The 17,867-nt window shown below is 36.0% G+C and overlaps 1 protein-coding gene across 6 annotated transcripts in view; it reads left to right on the top strand.

Annotated features, from left to right (window-relative positions):
- ATP11B (ATPase phospholipid transporting 11B (putative)) overlaps positions 1-17,867 on the top strand; it is a 149,315-nt gene that overhangs the window by 7,150 nt on the left and 124,298 nt on the right. For all 6 annotated transcript variants that reach the window (XR_016393062.1, XR_016393061.1, XM_089910787.1 and 3 more), the window contains exon 2: positions 15,991-16,107. Coding sequence is in view for 3 of the 6 variants with exons in the window: in XM_089910787.1 (XP_089766913.1) it covers positions 15,991-16,107 (117 nt within the window). In the remaining 3 variants the exon portion in view is untranslated. The remainder of the gene's footprint in view (positions 1-15,990; positions 16,108-17,867) is intronic.

The raw sequence follows: 17,867 nt of genomic DNA, 5'->3' as shown, positions 1-17,867 counted from the left end.
TTTTACCAGCTTTCTTGAGATATAACTCACATACCGTACTGCGTAGAGTTGTGCAGCCACCGCCACACTGTGATGTTTGGACATTTTCATACGCCCTGAAGGAGACTCCCTTTCCACTAACTCTCATTCTCCATTCCCCCAAGCCACTGGCCCCCAGCCGTAATCAATCACTAATCTACTTTCTGTGTCTGTAGACTTGCCTCCTCTAGACATTTCAGGTAAATGGCATCATACACTATGTGGTATTTTGTCACAGTCTTCTTTTCACCTAGCTTAATGTTTTCAAGGTTCATTTGTGTTGTTGCATATATCAGTACTTCATTTCTTCTTAATATCAAATAATATTCCATTGTATAGATGTACCACATTTTGTGTATTCATTCATCAATTAATGGACATTTAGTTTGTTTCCACCTTTTGGCTATCAGAAATAATGATTCTTTGACCATTCATGTGCAGTTTGTGGATGTATCTTTCATTTCTCTTGGGTAAATGCCTAAGGAGTGGAAATTACTGGGTCATATGGTACCTCTCTTTTTTGAGGAATTGCCAAACTGTTTTCCAAAGTAACTGCACCGTTTTACATTTCCACCAGCAATTTATGAGGGTTCCAGTGTCTTCATATCCGTGCCAACACTTGTTTTTGCCTTTCTGATTGCAGTCATGGTTGTGAGTATAAATGGTAACTCATGGTTGTGATTTATATTTCCCTAATGACTGATGATTTCAAACATCTTTTCATGTCCCTGTTAACCAGTTTTTTTGTTTGTATTTTATGGGTTTGTTTGTTTGTTTTTTGGTGAAATGCTTATTACTCAGATCTTTTTGCCCGTATTTAAGTTGCCTTTTTTTTTTTGAGTTGTAAGAGTTCTTTATGTGTTCTGGATACAAGACCCTTATCAGATATGTGATTTGCAAATATTTTCTTCCATAATGTGTGTTGTAGTTCTACTTCTTTTTAAACTCAAAACGTTCTCTTAACTTTTTAACTGTTACTCATTTTGATTGATTACAGTGATTTTTTTACTCACCATTATTTCTTGAATACCATCTCTTCCCTCTGTATTTACATTTATTCTTGCTGAAATATACATCCTTTAGTTATTTTTAAGCAAGGCTTCATGTGTAACTTTCTTAGTTTTTATGTCTTAAAATGTCTTTCATAATTATTATTGAATACTAATTTAAGTAGATTCAGATTTCTAGATTAACAGTTACTTTCACTCAACATATTGAAGACACTACTTATTCTTTTGCTTTCGGACATTTGTTGCTGGTGTAAAATATGCTTTTAATCTAATTGTCATTACTTTGCTGATACTCTCTTAAACGTCGTTTTTAAGATTGTCTCTTTGTCCTCGATATTTTGCAGTTTTTACTCTGCTGTATTCATCATGTTGTTTCATACGATTTTTGTTTTTCCTGCTCTACACTTGTGTGTATTTTCAATCTGAAAGCTGTCATTTCTACAGTTCAGAAAAGTTTATAGTCTTTTTTTCCCTTTAAATATTGCTTCTCAGGCTTTAATTTTCTCATTCTCAAACTCTTGCTTGATATTAATCTGTGCTCTTAACTTCTTGTTCATATTTCTCATCTATTTTCTCTGTGCTGCTTTCAGTGTGAATTCCTTAGTCCTAGCTTCTAGTCATCAGTTCTCTCCATATCCAATCTAGAGTTCATCCTTGTCTTCTGAATTTTTAATTTAAATGACTTTTTTTTCCAGAATTTATTATTGGACCTCTTGCGTTTCTGTCTGTTCTTGATGCATATTGGCCGATTTGTCTTGTCATATATTTTTTTTAAATATATTATTCTGTTACCTCTTTGGAGGTTTTAAACATGTTTAAAAGTACACAGCTTTTTTCAACCTCCCTTCAGTTGAACCTGACTCTAGGACCCTGGTACAAAAGGGGATTGAACTTCAGACTGCCTATTTCCAGACCCAGAGTCCCAAAGGCTCAGCCCCTGATTACCGAAATGATTATCTTGCTTTAAGCCTAGCTAAGTCGTCTTAATTAAAGAAAAAAAAATTTTTTTTGTCTGTCTTTGCTTTTGTGAAGTAAAAGGAGGAGTTCAAAGTATGTACTTTTCCAAGGTCAGTAACTAATTAGTGCCAGAGGCAGGACTTAACCCAGAGAGTTTTTCCAGAGAATTTAGCATTGTGGAAGAGAATTAGCAGTAGCAGCAGTTTTCCCTATATATCTCTTTCCTAATCCTGCCATTTTAAATCTATCCAAGAGTGAGGCAAGAAGAATGAGTTAGGGAAAGAAATTTAGGCAGCAGTGGTACTCTGGAGATGGGGGTGACAGGTTTGTAGAGGAAAAGGAGGGAAGTGATCAAGAGTTCCTGTAGTTAGTTAGCTATGGCCATTTTCAAGTTGACATAATATTTTAGGTACCAGAAGAAGCTAGGCCTTGCTTGTACCTTAATATATATCTCCTCTTGAATGTGTTATCTAATATCAAATGCAATACATTTAAATTGATTTTGAACAGCATGGCAAATTTTTTGAAAGATTTTCCGTTTTAAATTTCCTTTTTCATCTTAAACTTTAGGAACCACAAACTATTTTGAAGTTTGAGAAGTTTGTGATGTTGAAATAGAAATTGGAAATGCTGAAGAGTTAAGATAGTTGTCTTTTTTTTTAATTTAATTTTTTTTTTAATTTTTAAATTTAAAGCAGGGGCTTTCTCTAGTTACAGCGAGCCGGGGCTACTCTTTGTTGTGGTGCGCGGGCTTCTCATTGTGGTGGCTTCTCTCGTTGCGGAGCACAGGCTCTAGGCGTGCAGGCTTCAGTAGTTGTGGCACGTGGACATTAGGGCACACAGGCTTCAGTAGTTGTGGTGTGCAGGCTGAGTAGTTGTGGCTCGCGGGCTCTAGAGCGCAGGCTCAGTAGTTGTGGTGCACGGGTTTAGCTGCTCTTGGACCAGGGCTCGAACCCATGTCCCCTGCATTGGCGGGCAGATTCTCAACCACTGAGCCACCAGGGAAGTTCCTAGTTGTCCATTTTTATTAATAACTTTTATTACATCTGTAATGAAATTATGCCATACTTTATTTTTTATATTTGAAAATTGTTATTTAACTCTATTCAGAAGAATGTACTTGATAATTTTCTATAGAAAAAAAGCGAGTCATCTAATGACTTACTGCTATTTCAGTCAAAATTTTACTCATTTTACTTGATATTTGTTTCACTTTTTGTGCTTATTAAAAGGCCTTTTTTTTTTAATGAAGTTTTATTCAGGCCCTTCTCATTTTGGTATTTCCACAGTACCGAGCGTATTACCTAGCACGCCAATGCTCACAGTATTTGTAATGATTTTTAAAATCATACAAATCATAAATTATAGGGTAATTTAACAATAGGGTAATTTAACAAATGAAATAGTAAGTGGCTTGATATTTCATAATGGTCGAATATTTTTACTTAAATTGGTACAGTGCCTAGCATAGTATCAAGCACATTCTCCTCAGTAAATACTTGTGTTACATATTGGTCTTTTAAGATTTTGCTTTGAAGAGTCTTTTGCAATGAGTGCAATTGATAGATAAAGCTTGAGTAGTATATAAGTCAGTTCAAGTCTTAATCACATTTTACCTAGGAAATTGTTTCTTCACTACTGCATTTCATGAGCTACAAAACGAATATAGATATCCTTCCTTACCTCACTTCTCCACTATGCTCTTTAATATATTAGTTCAGAAAACTAACAAAGATGTGGGGATGGGCTTGATTTTTTTTTTTTTTTTTTTTACTACTGAAAGGCAGGGAAGTAGTTCTTAACCTTGTCTTTTCCTATTGAAAGTTTCTTTTAATTTATTTTATTATTTATTTTTGGCTGTGTTGGGTCTTTGTTGCTGCACACAGGCTTTCTCTAGTTGCGGCGAGTGGGGGACACTCTTCGTTGAGGTGCGCAGGCTTCTCATTGAGGTGGCCTCTCGTTGCAGAGCACAGGCTCTAGGAGCATGGACTTCAGTAGTTGTGGCTGACAGGCTCAGTCTTTGTGGCTCGCAGGCTCTAGAGCTCAGGCTCAGTAGTTGTGGTGCACGGGCTTAGCTGCTCTGCTGCATGTGGTATCTTCCCGGACCAGGGCTGGAACCCCTGTCCCCTGCATTGGCAGGCAGACTCTCAATCACTGCGCCTCCAGGGAAGTCCCTCCTATTGAAATTTAAATACTGTGGAGGAACTGGCCTCTAACTTAGATGTGCAGACCTTCAGACTTTGTGTGTCCAACTCCTATGCAACATTAAAGGGAATTGATGCAGTAGCTTACCTGTGAGTGTTGATCAACCTTTTTTCCATCGTATATTTGCAGAATTTAAAAAAAAGAAAGAAACTTAGGAATTTATTATGAGACAGGAAAAGTCAAAATTCTTAAATAATCAGAGATGCTTTTATCAATCTTTATATAGTCTCTTAGACCATGAGTTCCCTAATAAATGATGTTTCCTGTAGATGGAGATAAAGTTTTCAGTGGTCTATGGCAAAATGAGAAAAGCAAGGTCAGTGTAACACACACGTCTGTGTGTGTGTGTGTGTGTCTTTGTCTTTGCTTAAACTTATATATGTCCTTGTTTTTGAGGACTGTCATTTTAACTTTTAAAAAATAGTTTTAGATTTTCAGAAAGTTTGCAAAAATAATAGAGAATTCCTATACATTCTTCTCACCCACTTTCTCTTATTGTTAACATATTACTGTGCTACATTTGTTACACTAATAAACCAATATTAATACATTATTATTAAACCCTGTACTTTATTTCATATTTGTATATATTGCAAAATGATCACCGCAGTAAGTCTTGTTAATATCCATCACCACCCAGTGTTACAGAATTTGTTTCCCTGTGATGAGAACTTTTTAAGATCTACACTCTTAGCAATTTTCACATGTACAATACAGTATTAATAACTATAATTACCAGGCTGTACATTATATCCTATAACTTATTTATTTTATAACTAGAAGTTTGTACCTTTTGACTCCCTTCACCCAGTTCACCCACTCCCCAACCCCACCTCTGGCAACCACCAGTCTGTTCTCCATTATTTCTGTATCTACGAGCTTGGAGTTTTTTTTAGATTCCACATATAAGTGAGATCATACAGTATTTGTCTTTTCTCTTTCTGACTTATTTCACTTAGCATAACGCCCTCAAAGCCCATCCATGATGCAGCAGATGGCAAGATTTCATTCTTTTTGATGGATGAATAATATTTTATTATTTTTATATATATATATATATATATATATATATACACACCACATTTTCTTTATCCACTCATTTGTTGATAGACATTCAGTTTTTTCCCATACCTTGGCTATTGTAAATAATGCCACAGTGAACATGGAGTGCATATATCTTTCAGATTAGTGTTTTTCATTTTCTTCAGATAAATACCCAGAAGTGGAATTGCTGGATCATATGGTAGTTCTATTTTTAATTTTTTGAGGAACCTCTGTACTGTTTTCCATAGTGGTTGTACCAGTTTACATCCTCACCAACACTTGTTATTTCTTGTCTTTTTGATAATAGCCATTCTAACGGGTGTGAGGTAATATCTCATTGTGGTTTTCACTAGTATTCTTTTTCTGGTTCAAAATCTCATCTGGGATGGGGCTTCCCTGGTGGCGCAGTGGTTGAGAGTCCGCCTGCCGCGACAGGGGACGCGGGTTCGTGCCCCGGTCCGGGAGGATCCCACATGCCGCGGAGCGGCTGGGCCCGTGAGCCATGGCCGCTGAGCCTGCGCGTCCGGAGCCTGTGCTCCACAACGGGAGAGGCCACAACAGTGAGAGGCCCGCGTATTGCAAAAAAAAAACCTCATCTGGGATAACACGTTACATTTAGTCTTCATGTGTTCTTAGGCTCCACTGGGCTGTGATAGTTTCTCAGACTTATGAGAAGATCTAAGTCTTAGGTTGTTTTCCTTACTTTCTTTTTTATTAATATTCTTGCTTAGAAGAATTAGAAGTTGGCAAAGTTATGTTAGTTTTCCAGTTAAAATTTTTTTTACTGTTCTCTGAAATCCAAAACTCTGTGAACCATTGCCTTTGGTTATCAGAAATCAGTGTGATGACCATTAATAATTAGTGTCTCCAAGTTTCCTAATTATGTTTTTTTTGTTATAAAAGAAATATCTATTAGTAATTTTTTAAAAAAGTGAATGTGAAGTTTAGAGTTAATTGAATCTTATAGGGAAGAATTGGTGATCTGATTTGTGGCGGCAGTCAGTTTCCATTAGATGTGAGTGTATACAAAAAGCCATAGGAAGATAGGAAGTCTGTAAACACTGAGTAACTGAACTTAGTTACTCAGTTGATGACTGTATCAACTCATCATAAAGGTATTTCTTAAAATTACCAAAATAGAAAATTTAATAGTATATGATTTCAGCTTTCTTCATTTTTCATGTTCAAATTTTTAAATTCCATTCCGAATTAGAGATCCTGTCCATTTCCACAGTTAATGCTTTACACCTTGGCTCTTGATTGTTTTCTCTTCTTTTTCCTTGATCCTTCAGTGATTTTTCCTTCCCATAACTTTTTCTTCCTCTTTACCAGATTCTTCATTTCCAACATAAAAATAAGCTTATGATTTGCTTTTACTAAAAATGTTTCGCTTGATCCAGCTTTTCAGTTGTTAACCGCTATCCCCACTTCCCCACCCTCCTCTCCATCCCCAGTCATTAATCCACTGTAGCCCTTTTAACTGTACTCAGACTGCGTTGGCAGAAGCCACTGATGATTTACGAATTGTTAAATTCAGTTGTCTTTTTTTCAGTTCTTATCTTCCTTTGCAGCATATGAAATAATTCCTTTTTGCAACTTCTTCCCAGGTTTCTTCCATACTACTCTTCTTGTTTTTCTTCTGCTCTGATGATCTTTTTTCCTTTTTGCTTATTCCTTTTTTCCCACATGTATCTTAAATGATAGCCCTCAGAATTCCATCTCCTACCCTTATTCTCTTCCTCTGTACTCTCTTAACAGGCAGTCTCATACATATCTTTGACGTTAACCACCATCATTATGCTTGCTGGCCTCCAATCTCAAGTCCAACCCTCTCTCCTAAACTCTACATAAAGTTGCTTAGTAGATATCCATGCTGGGTGTACCATATTCAAACCAGAAAATAATTCTAGTTTGATCTTAAATATGTGAGAGGAAATAGGAAATTAGGTGATATCTAAGTAATAAATTGTAGGGCCTAAAATACTACGGTTTCATCAGCTCCAAGTGGGCAAGGACTAAGTCACGTATTCCTTTTTATCATCAGTGGTCCTTAGTGCATTGAAAAGCACCTAGTTAAGTACTCAGTAAATACTCTTTGATTGGTTGTTAAAGTAAATTTTTTTCATTACGTGCCGGAAAATACCAAAAGGCAAGAATTTGCAGATCAGCAGTAGAATTTTAATAGTCATTATACAGGGTAAATGAATTGTTTGCCAAAAGAACTGAAAATATGCGAACATATTCTTTTGTGTTTTTTTAAAAATACATTTTCAGAATTATGTCAGTTTGACCCAGTGTTGCTGAATAATCATTTCCATGCTTAAAATTTATCAAATTTTCATAGCAATAGTTTAGGATTTGCTAAGTTCTTTTTTTTTTTAATCTTATATAGACATGTTTTACTTTCTTCTGAAGCATGTTTCTCAGGTTCCCAGCGTATAAAATTAGTAAAACAATTGTGTATCTTCCTTCCACCTTACTTTTTTCTACCTTTTGTTTTAGTTCTTTTCTTAACTAAATAGGATTCACTCATTGTCTCTATTCTCTGACTTCAATATATTTTTATGTTGTTATTGTTTAGAATTTTTCTCCGTAACACCTAAGCCTGTTTAAATATGTACTTGGAAATATTTGTTGTAGTTTCCTAGTTTGAATACTGATATTCTGCTCATCGTATAAGCAGCAGCTTCTAACTTGAGGGGATTCTATTATAAACCCAAGATAGTACTTGTAATATTGGTTAGATTTTGGCCATAAAAGTACATAGTTTTCAATCCTGTTGGGCCCAGTGCCCCCTATTTCTAACAGATATTTCATAAATGTTCTTTCCATTTTTATCTTGAAATAAAATTTAAATATATAACCTGCTACATATATAACTTGATTTTTTTTAAAAAATCAACATTATAACCCTAGTTATGGAGGAAACTAGTATGAAGGAAAAATAAATACATTTATATTAAATAATATCTGTTTCAGTATGTAAGTACTCAACCGTAACTACACTAAAGGTAGTGAATAATAAAATGCTGTAATCAGTGTGACTTCATGGCTACTAGTGCAGACTGCTGAAAGTGTAGTGTATTGGTGACTCACATACAAGTGACATTTCCATTGGTGATGCAGTTTTCTGAAACTGAAAACTCTAGGAAGTTCTGACAAAATGTTATCTTCCTTCATTTTACATGGTAGTTGCATTGCTGAAAAACTCACAAATCCATGCAAAGCATTTTGTGTTTGTTTTTAAAGAGGAGGTTCATATTTTTCTAAAGAGATTTTTACGAATGTGAATATTAGGCAGGGCATTTGAAAGTTGTCTGGTTCACAGGACATTTCCTTGTTGTCAGGACTCTTATGTTCATTGAAGAATGTCTAATATCTCTGCCCCACCCATTCACCCACCTACTAAATGCCACTAGACATCCCCACCTCTCAAATCATTGTGAAAATCAGTACCAACCTCATTTCTGAAAATGGTTTCTAGAAGTCTTCCTTCCTTTCCTTAGGCTCATTCCCCAAAAGGAGTTTTAACTTTGAGGCATGTAATCTCTTAGCTCTAATTGAGAACCATAACATATAATTTCTCTCAATGAGAATAGGGAAACACAATTAAGCAAGATCAGAAAACATAGGTGAGTAGAAAAGCCTGTAAAGCAAACTATATGGTCATTCAGAAATAGTATTTCAGTGATAGTATTATTTTGGTTGATTTGCTAAATATTAATGCTTGGTATTCAATTGTAGCTATCTGGTAACAGGAACAGCATACAATTTCATTCAACATAAGAGCAAGAGTGTTACCAATTTTGAGAAACATTTAAAATGTTTATAATTATGGCAGGATGAAAGGTAGGATGTCTAGGTTGTGGAAAGTGAGACTGGTAGTAGGTACAAGATTGTTGGGTTTTGTTATTGCCGCTGCTGCTATTTATTTGGTTCCAGTTTGTTGGTTCAGGCATTCCTGAAAACAAGTTTCCTATATATAAAATTAACAGGACAATTGTGTATCTTCCTTCCACCCTACTTCTTTCTACCTTTTGTGTCAATTTTTGTCTCTATTCTTTGTCTTCAATATACTGTTCGCCAATTTATTATTTTTTAATTTTTATTTATTTTTAATTGACGTATAGTTGATTTCAATATACTTTTTAATGTTATTGTTTAGAATTTTGTGCGTGTGTCTTTGTGATTGATATATATTTTAAAATATTACACTTTGAAGATATTTTGTAAGGGATGTGTTTTCTGTGTAAAGGATATTTGTCTCTGGCCTCAGAACTGTAACCCCATTGCTTCTGATATACTGAGGAGGACGTAGGAAGCCATCTTCGTTGCCGTTGTTGTTTATGATTGTGAGTGGAGAGGGAGAAGGCTTAAAAATGTTTGGGAAACCTTAGTAGAAATTCCATTTTACTCTTCTGTCTCCAATCTGGATACCACAGGTAGAAGAGTTACTAGTTTCATTCCTTATCCAGCCGGTGTTCAACTGGATAGGTAAACCAAAAAAATCAATTTAGGGTCCTTGGTGACAGAAACCTTAAATTCTCCCTTAGTGAAATCTATGATTTTAAATTTGATCTAAACTAAAACTACCTCACACATTTATTTTTATCGTAAATGTCTCTGTGATTTCAAATCACCAGTCTAGCAAATAAGAGACATTTACTGTCACAGTTGAATTATGGCCAAATAGGATTCTTGTAATCCAGAAAATCCATGGTAAAGTCCCAAATGGGTGAAATTGACATATTTTTAATTCTAGTAAGATATACTTAAGATAAAATTTGCCATTTTAACCATTTCTAAATATACAGTTCAGTGGCATTAAGTACAGTCACACTGTTATGCAGCCATCAATCACCACCATCTGTCTCCTGAACTGTTTGATCTTTCCAGACTGAAACTTTATACCCATTAAACACTAATGCCCTGTTCCTCTCCCCTCTCCAGCCCCCCTTGAATAAATGCCTGGCAAAGTACGAATTTGTCAACTCTTATTCCTTATATAAGAGGAATAGATTTAAAATCTCGTCCTTTTGTCACAGGCTACATTTCACTTGGCATAATGTCTTTAGTGTTCATCCATGTTATAGCATGTGTCAAAATCTCCTTCCTTTTTAAGGCTGAATAATATCCCATTGTACACACCACATTTTGTTTATCCATTCATCTGTCAATGGACACTTGGGTTGCTTCCACCTTTTGGCTATTGTGAATAATGCTGCCATGCACATGGGTTTACAAATATCTGTTCAAGTCTCTGCTTTCATTTCTTTTGAGTTTATACACAGAAGTGGAATTGTTGGATCATACAGTTATTCTGTGTTTACTTTTTTGAGGGGTCACCATATTATTTCCACAGGGGCTGCTAGAGGTGTATGTTGGAGTGGGAAATCAAGTTTGGGAGGTAATATAAGAGATGAGCTTCCTATAAGAGATGAACATCCTGTAGTAAAGTATTTGCAGATGCTTTAAGATGTTTGGAGTCAAAGATCACTCTAAATTTTGAAGCCTGTAACTGGAAAGCCAGTTCCACCTCTGCAGTAAGCCAGAGTTCTTGGAAGCCCAGACTGGTCTGTTAGATGGCAAACTACCTTAAATCCTAAAATGAAAATTATGTAACATGATACAAAAAGTTAAAATTAAATTGTGTTTAGATCATGGACATTTTAAGTTATTCCCTCTCACCTTGCTTTGGTCTCTTAACAGTGTAAAATTATCTTGTCCTTATAATACCTTCGTATAGATGTATTTTATTCAAAGTCTATATCCAGGAAACAGTAATTCACAATTAAGTTTGTAGATTTGGTAAAATACGTTAAATCATTCTTCCCCAGAAGTACTGTGTACATTGGAACACATAGCCAACAAAAATCACTTTGTGTCATAGAAAGTGTGTGACTGAAATAAAGCTTCTGTTCATTTATTTTAATGACAGTGCCATTGCAGTTTTGAATGCTTCTTTTTATGTTGTTTTTCATGGTTTTTGGTTTGTTTTGTAGCTTTTTTCTTTCTATTATGGAGGAAGTAGATCACACATAGGAATGATTAAATGTACAAATTTAATCACTGAACTCTAAAAATGTTTTCTTATGTTAAAGAAGTGTGACAATATTTAATTAAAGGACTGTAGTTTTAGTTTCTTCTTAGCTCTTATTTGTAATGCTCGTATTTTTCATAAAATCTTTGGGATTTTAAGAATAGTACAGAGGCTGGTATATTTGGTATGAAAATATAAAATGTTATGAGTTATTTCTAAGTACTGCTTTGTGCCAGAAACCAACATCTAAAAATTATAAGCTGTTTTCTGGTTTGGCTTCCCTAGGTTTCATCAGTTTACTGTTACAAAAGGAGTCTTTTTCAAATCAGTCCCATGTGTTTTCAGTTCTTTCCTTGAATGCCATCATGGGATTTTTTTTCCACCTTAAATGCTCATCCACTTTTTTTTTTTTAATTTATTTTATTTATTTATTTTTGGCTGCATTGGGTCTTCGTTGCTGCGCTTGGGCTTTCTCTAGTTGCAGTGAGCGGGGGGCCAATTCCCCACCATGGCGCACAGTCCTCTCATTGCGGTGACTTCTCTTGCTGCGGGGCATGGGCTCCAGGCACGCGGGCTTCAGTAGTTGTGGCTCGTGGGCTCCAGAGCACACGCCCAGCAGCTGTCCTGCATGGGCCTAGTTGCTCCGCGGCATGTGAGATCCTCCCAGACCAGGGCAGAACCCGTGTCCCCCGCATTGGCCGGCAGACTCCCAACCACTGCGCCACCAGGGAAGCCCTGATCCACTTTTTTTAAAAGTACCTGTGGTTTTTACATATGCTCATAAATCCAGACAGAAAAGAGGTTTTTAATTTCATACTTTTTTAGAGTTAATGAGAGTTGTTATTTTTAAATAGTTTAAATTTGTGTGCTTCCAAAAGCCTATACAGTTGACCCTTGAACAACATTGGGTTGAACTGTGCAGGTCCCCCTATATGTGGATTTCTCAGTAGTAAATACAACAGTACTATAGGGCTGAATCTGAGGATGCAGAGGGCCAACTCTGAAGTTATACTCAGATTTTTGACTGTGTGGAGGGTCGACTTCTCTAACCCTGGAGTTGTTCAAGGGTCAGCTGTACTTTTTAGCAGGCATTAAAATAAAATCAGGGTGGGGACTTCCCTGGTGGTCCAGTGGCTAAGACTCTGTGCTCCCAATGCAGGGGGCCCAGGTTTAATCTCAGTCAGATAACTAGATCCCACATGCCGCAGCTAAGAGTTCTCATGCCGCAACTAAAGATCCTTGCGTGCTGCAGCTAAGACCTGGTACAGCCAAATAAATAAATGTTAAAAAATAAAAATAAAACCAGGGTGGCTAGAATAGCATTAATGTATCTCAGTTCCTTTATCCAGGACAAGATGAAACCATAGAAGAAAGGAGCAAGCTATCCAGGGGTTCAGGGTGTGAATGGGTAGTCTGGGCTGAAAGTGTAATACATACCAGAGGTTTCTGAACCCTGATGTGTAGCCGTAGCCTAGTGATTAGGGAGTTCGGATTGTACAGTAGCATAGAATTGCTGATAATGCTTGTTAGAAATAGCATGAAACTATACTTGAACTTCACATTTATGGTATAGTTATACAATTAATTTTGATAAACTCTGTTTGTTTTGATTCCTGTTAAACAAAGTAGAGGTGTTATTGAAGCAACAATTCTCTGTGTCATTTTTAAAATATGGAATATTGAGGTGGGGAACTGATTATAAAAGCAAGACCTTAGATAAGTGGTTCTAACTTTCTTTATGTCATCAAAATCTGAGGAAAACTATTCTGTCATCAGCAAAATGCATGTATGGGAGTTCCCTGGTGGTCTAGTGGTTAGGATTTGGCGCTTTCACTGCTGTGACCCAGGTCCGGTCCCTGGTCAGGGAACTGAGATCCCACAAGCCGTGTGGCATGGCCAAAATTTAAAAAAAAAATTTTTAATGCACAGATATGCAAATTTGCGTACAATTTCAGAGATTCACAGACCTGCCCTAAGTCACTTTTCTCATTTTTGGACAGTTTTGTTCTTTTTAGTTCATGGCTACTTGAATTTGTGGCAAAGAAGTTGATGCTAATGAACTGAAGTTATAGCTTTAATTTCCATGAGAGACACTTAGCTGTACTTATACTGCAGTCACAAATATAAAATTTAACTATTTTGTGTGTGTAAAAAAATACACACACCCACATGTATATACATGCCATTGATTATAACATGATTGGATAAGGTCATTTTAATTAATCACTGGAAAAACAACTCAAAATGCTTAAGTGGATGTTATAGCATCTTCGGGAATAAGGAAAAACATACTATCATTATTCTCCTTTTGGTATTATCTTATTTTAAATTATGATTTCTTGGAATATGGCGATGCTGAATTTAAAATTCAGTTTAACTTAAAACTGATTTTATTCTTGGAACATCTCAAAATATCTCCTTGAAATAATTGTAGAAATCTCAGGAGTTCCAAAACTTTAGTATGTGGTCACTGGTTCATCCAGGAGAGAGGGATGGAGAATGATGAGCATTTGCTTCCTGTAAAGTGCACGCATTTATGTATATAGTATATTAATTCTAGTAATGAATGAGAGGTTATAATGTAAACATCAGTATATTTTGGGGGAGGGCAATTGTTTTGTTTCTTTCTGTTTTAGAGATTTATTATTTTATTTATTTTTGGCTGCGTTGGATCTTTCATTGTGGCGCACAGGCTCTTCGTTGCAGCGCGGGCTTCTCTTTAGTTGTGCCATGCAGGGTTTTTTCTTCTCTGGTTGTGGCGCACAGGCTCCAAGGTATGTGGGCTCTGTAGTTGTGGCATGCGGGTTCCAGCGCGCGTGGGCTCTGTAGTTTGCGGCACACAGGCTCTCTAGTTGAGGCACGCAAGCTCAGTAGTTGTGGCACATGGGCTTAGTTGCCCTGCAACATGAGGCATGTTAGTTCCCTGACCAGGGAGTGAACCCATGTCCCCTGGATTGTAAGGCGGATTCTTTGCCTCTGGACTACCAGGGAAGTCCCTGTTTTTTGTTTCTTAACTTTAGATGTACATAGTAATAATCTTGGTGGGATTTAGCAAAAAATAAAATAAAATTTTATATCAGTGGTTCTCAGTCTCAGTTGTCTTGACACCTTCTTAAAGATTTGTATACTCTTTCAAACCCTCAAGTTTACTTTATTTTTCTTTGTCTCAGAAGTTTATATGCATGGGGTATGACTTAGTGTTATGTTAACATGGTTACAGAGTGGATACAGAATAAATATGCTTCATGGAGTCTAATGCTTCCGTTACCTGTGTGTTCCTTTTGTTATTTTATGAATGTTACAGGCAAACTTCTGTGGACCATCTTTGAAAAACACATCCATAGACTACAGCAGTAGCATTCAAACTGTTTGTTCATTCATTTATTTATTGAGTTGGAGCATGTTATGATATGCTCGAGTATGTAACAAATCACATAATCCTTCATGGCTTAACATAGTGCTTAAACTCAGTAAATAGTTATTGATTGAATAAATGGTATATATCTTTTAAATGATTATGATATTCCAGATAGAGCAGTGAGTTTTGACTCTGATTTTGGAACCTGCCCTCTTTCTCCCATGAGTTATGACAGGGCACAGTTGTGAAATGTTTAAGAGAAAATTTATGAGGAAAATAAACATGTGTGCCACATTTTATCCTTAAACTGATTTTGAAATCGGATACATAATGGCACATCAACAAAATGTGGTCATCACTTTAAGTAGCATAAACAAATAAAATAAAACTTCATTTTTAATGGAGTATACAAATATATTTAATTTGCACAGTTCTGTACTAGCTGTTTCTAAGATCACAAAATAAATTGTTTAAAACCATGAATAACAGCAGTTGAAACCCATATATAGCACTTCTAATATTCTGATGTGCTAAACAAAACATCCCTCTAGGTAATATGGGAATTTCCACTATTTGTGTGTGTCTCTGCTTAGTGGAAATTTTACAGGGATGCCGGTATCTATCAAAGGAGTCTTAAAGATTCACTTGCCACTCTGGAAAAGAGTACAATGCTGTAGGAATAAAGTATCAGTATTCTTGTCACCAGGGCAAACTTTTCCACTAGAGATCATTCCTAAATGTACCTTAATTGAGGGTCTTCTAAATTTGAGGCCAGAATTATAGCATATATCCATATTTCAGGGAGTAGATTGATAATGTAACTAGCGCAAAGAAATGCTTGTATGGAATGAATCTGGGCTATCCAATACATTTTATGTCCTCTGGGAACAAAGCCCTTTGAAACCGAGTTGATCTGCGTGTAAAATAAAATGTAAGCCTTTGTCCTTACATGTGGTAGGTGCTGACTAGGCCTTAGCTACACAGGACTTCCATATCACTGGCTAGGAATCTATCCTAAGAGAAAAGCAAGGAACCCCAGGAATGAAAGGGAAGGAAAGAAGCCTTGTCTTCAAGTGCTTCTGTAGGTCTTCTTGTGGTAGCATTTCTGACAGAGTATGGACTATTTTTCATTACCAGAGGTTATTACCTAGTTAGTTTATATCTGAAGAAAATGTACCTGTTTACTTTGAAAGAAAAAAATATATGGCTTAACTCTTCTGATAATTAAATAGATTGAGCCTATATGCAGTTCAAGGCCAGTAATAATATGTGTAATATGGTCAGTTAAATAGAACCAGCAGTAAAGAATCATAACAACTAACCTTGTTGTCCATTATTTTTCTTTTGCTTGGCCTTAGGGTTTTGACCCACCACATCAAAGTGACACAAGAACTATTTACATAGCCAACAGGTTTCCTCAGTATGGCCTTTACACACCTCAGAAATTTATAGATAACCGGATCATTTCATCTAAGGTAAGAGCTAACACTTTTATTACTAAAACTGTGGGTTATGTACTATTTTGTTTTAAAAGGTGATTTGTTTGTATTTATAGCCTTAAAAATTCAAGGAAATGGTGGTTGGTAGATTTATCTTAACAAAAATTGTGAACTGTAAAATAAAAAGTTTCTGGTTGCTAATATCAGGTGGCCAGTATGCCCAAAATTACCCTTAGTTGCAATTAAACTAAGGCGCTAATATTTATACCATGTGCCAGACACTGTATTAGGTACTTCTCATATTATTTAATTCTTAAAACAACTTTAAGATAGCTTTAACAAAGTGTTGTTATACTCATTTTATATCAGTTTTTTCAATTGAAGTGCAGGGAAGTAATTTACCCAGGGATGAGATCGGAGTTTGAACTCAGTTCTGTGTGACTTTAAAGCCTGACTTCCTCCAGTTTTATCATTCTTCTATAAACATTTTATAGTACCAAGGAACCACTTCACTTTTACATATTTTTCCTTGGTTCATTTTTTCCTATGGCATTTTTAAGATGTCTTAGCATTATTCTATAATCTTCAATTTCAAAATAGACTATCTGATAGACTCTTCTCTCATGATGGAAATGTTTTCCATGCTGTCTAATATGATAGCCATTAGCCACATAGGGCTGTTCAGGCCTTGAAATGTGGTAATGTAACTGAGGAACTTAACTTTTAATTTACTTTTAATTTTTTTTAATTGTCAGTAGCCACATGTGACTAGTGGCACCTTATTGGACAGTGCAGTTATAGAGGATGTGAGTCAGAAACTGAGGGTAAGGTTCTCTCTGAGCATAGCTATTGCTTAATAGACCACCTTAAGAAGCATCTTTGTATTGCTCCTTCCCGCTCTTCCAGGGCGACTGATATTTTCTCTCTAATCCTGATCTCATTTTTCTTGAAGATGTTGTTTTAGGCCAATGGTTCCTTTTCCCTGTTCCTTTTTTCCAGGCTTTACATTATTTACAAATGCAACACACGCATTACTGACATCTCATTTTGGACAGTGGTTCTAAAGCAGAGGGCAGGAAGGGGAAATATCAGAATCTAGGGTAATAGAGGAGCTTTAGATTAATGATACAGTTCTTAGTAAGTGATGCAAGAAATAAAAGTCCTTCTTGAAAAAAATTTTTAAAACACTGGGTATAATTTATATACAATAAAATTCACTAATTTTAAGTGTATAATTTGATAAGTTTTGACAAATGTGTAACATGTGACCGCTGTCATCAAGATACAGAATATATTTGTCACTCCAGAAAGTTAGTAACCAGTCCCCCTCCTCCTCACCTTTAGCACTAGCAGCTGATCTGCCTTCTTTAACTATAGTTTTGTCTTTTCCAGAATATCATATAAATACAATCATACAGTAGGAGTCTTTTGTGTCTGACTTCTTTTCACTTAACACAGTACTCTTGAGATTCATCCTTGTTGCAAGTATCAGTTTCATTAGTTCATTTCCTTTTTAGTGCATAGTTTAACTGTCAGCCTAGGTTTGGATAGTTTATGTCCTGAATTTGGGTAATTTTCCTTGCATGGTTTCGCGATCAGTATTTTCCCATCAATTTCCAGCCACTTTTCTAGCCCTGAACTCTAGATCTCTGTGATATTTTGTTGATAAGGGGGTAGTTTTCCCCCACTGTTTGGCTGCTATAGCTGTGAGAGTTGGATATTATCTCCAGACTAAGAAGCCATAGTTTATCATTCATATTCCTTCCATTTGTAATTTTTTTGAAATTAAACTCTCT

Source organism: Delphinapterus leucas, chromosome 4 (genome assembly GCF_059928025.1).
Source record: "Delphinapterus leucas isolate spDelLeu-1000000601 "Yukka" chromosome 4, BTC_Dleu_Yukka2, whole genome shotgun sequence".
Lineage (NCBI taxonomy): Eukaryota > Metazoa > Chordata > Mammalia > Artiodactyla > Monodontidae > Delphinapterus > Delphinapterus leucas.
This window is presented reverse-complemented; position numbering and strand designations above follow the sequence as displayed.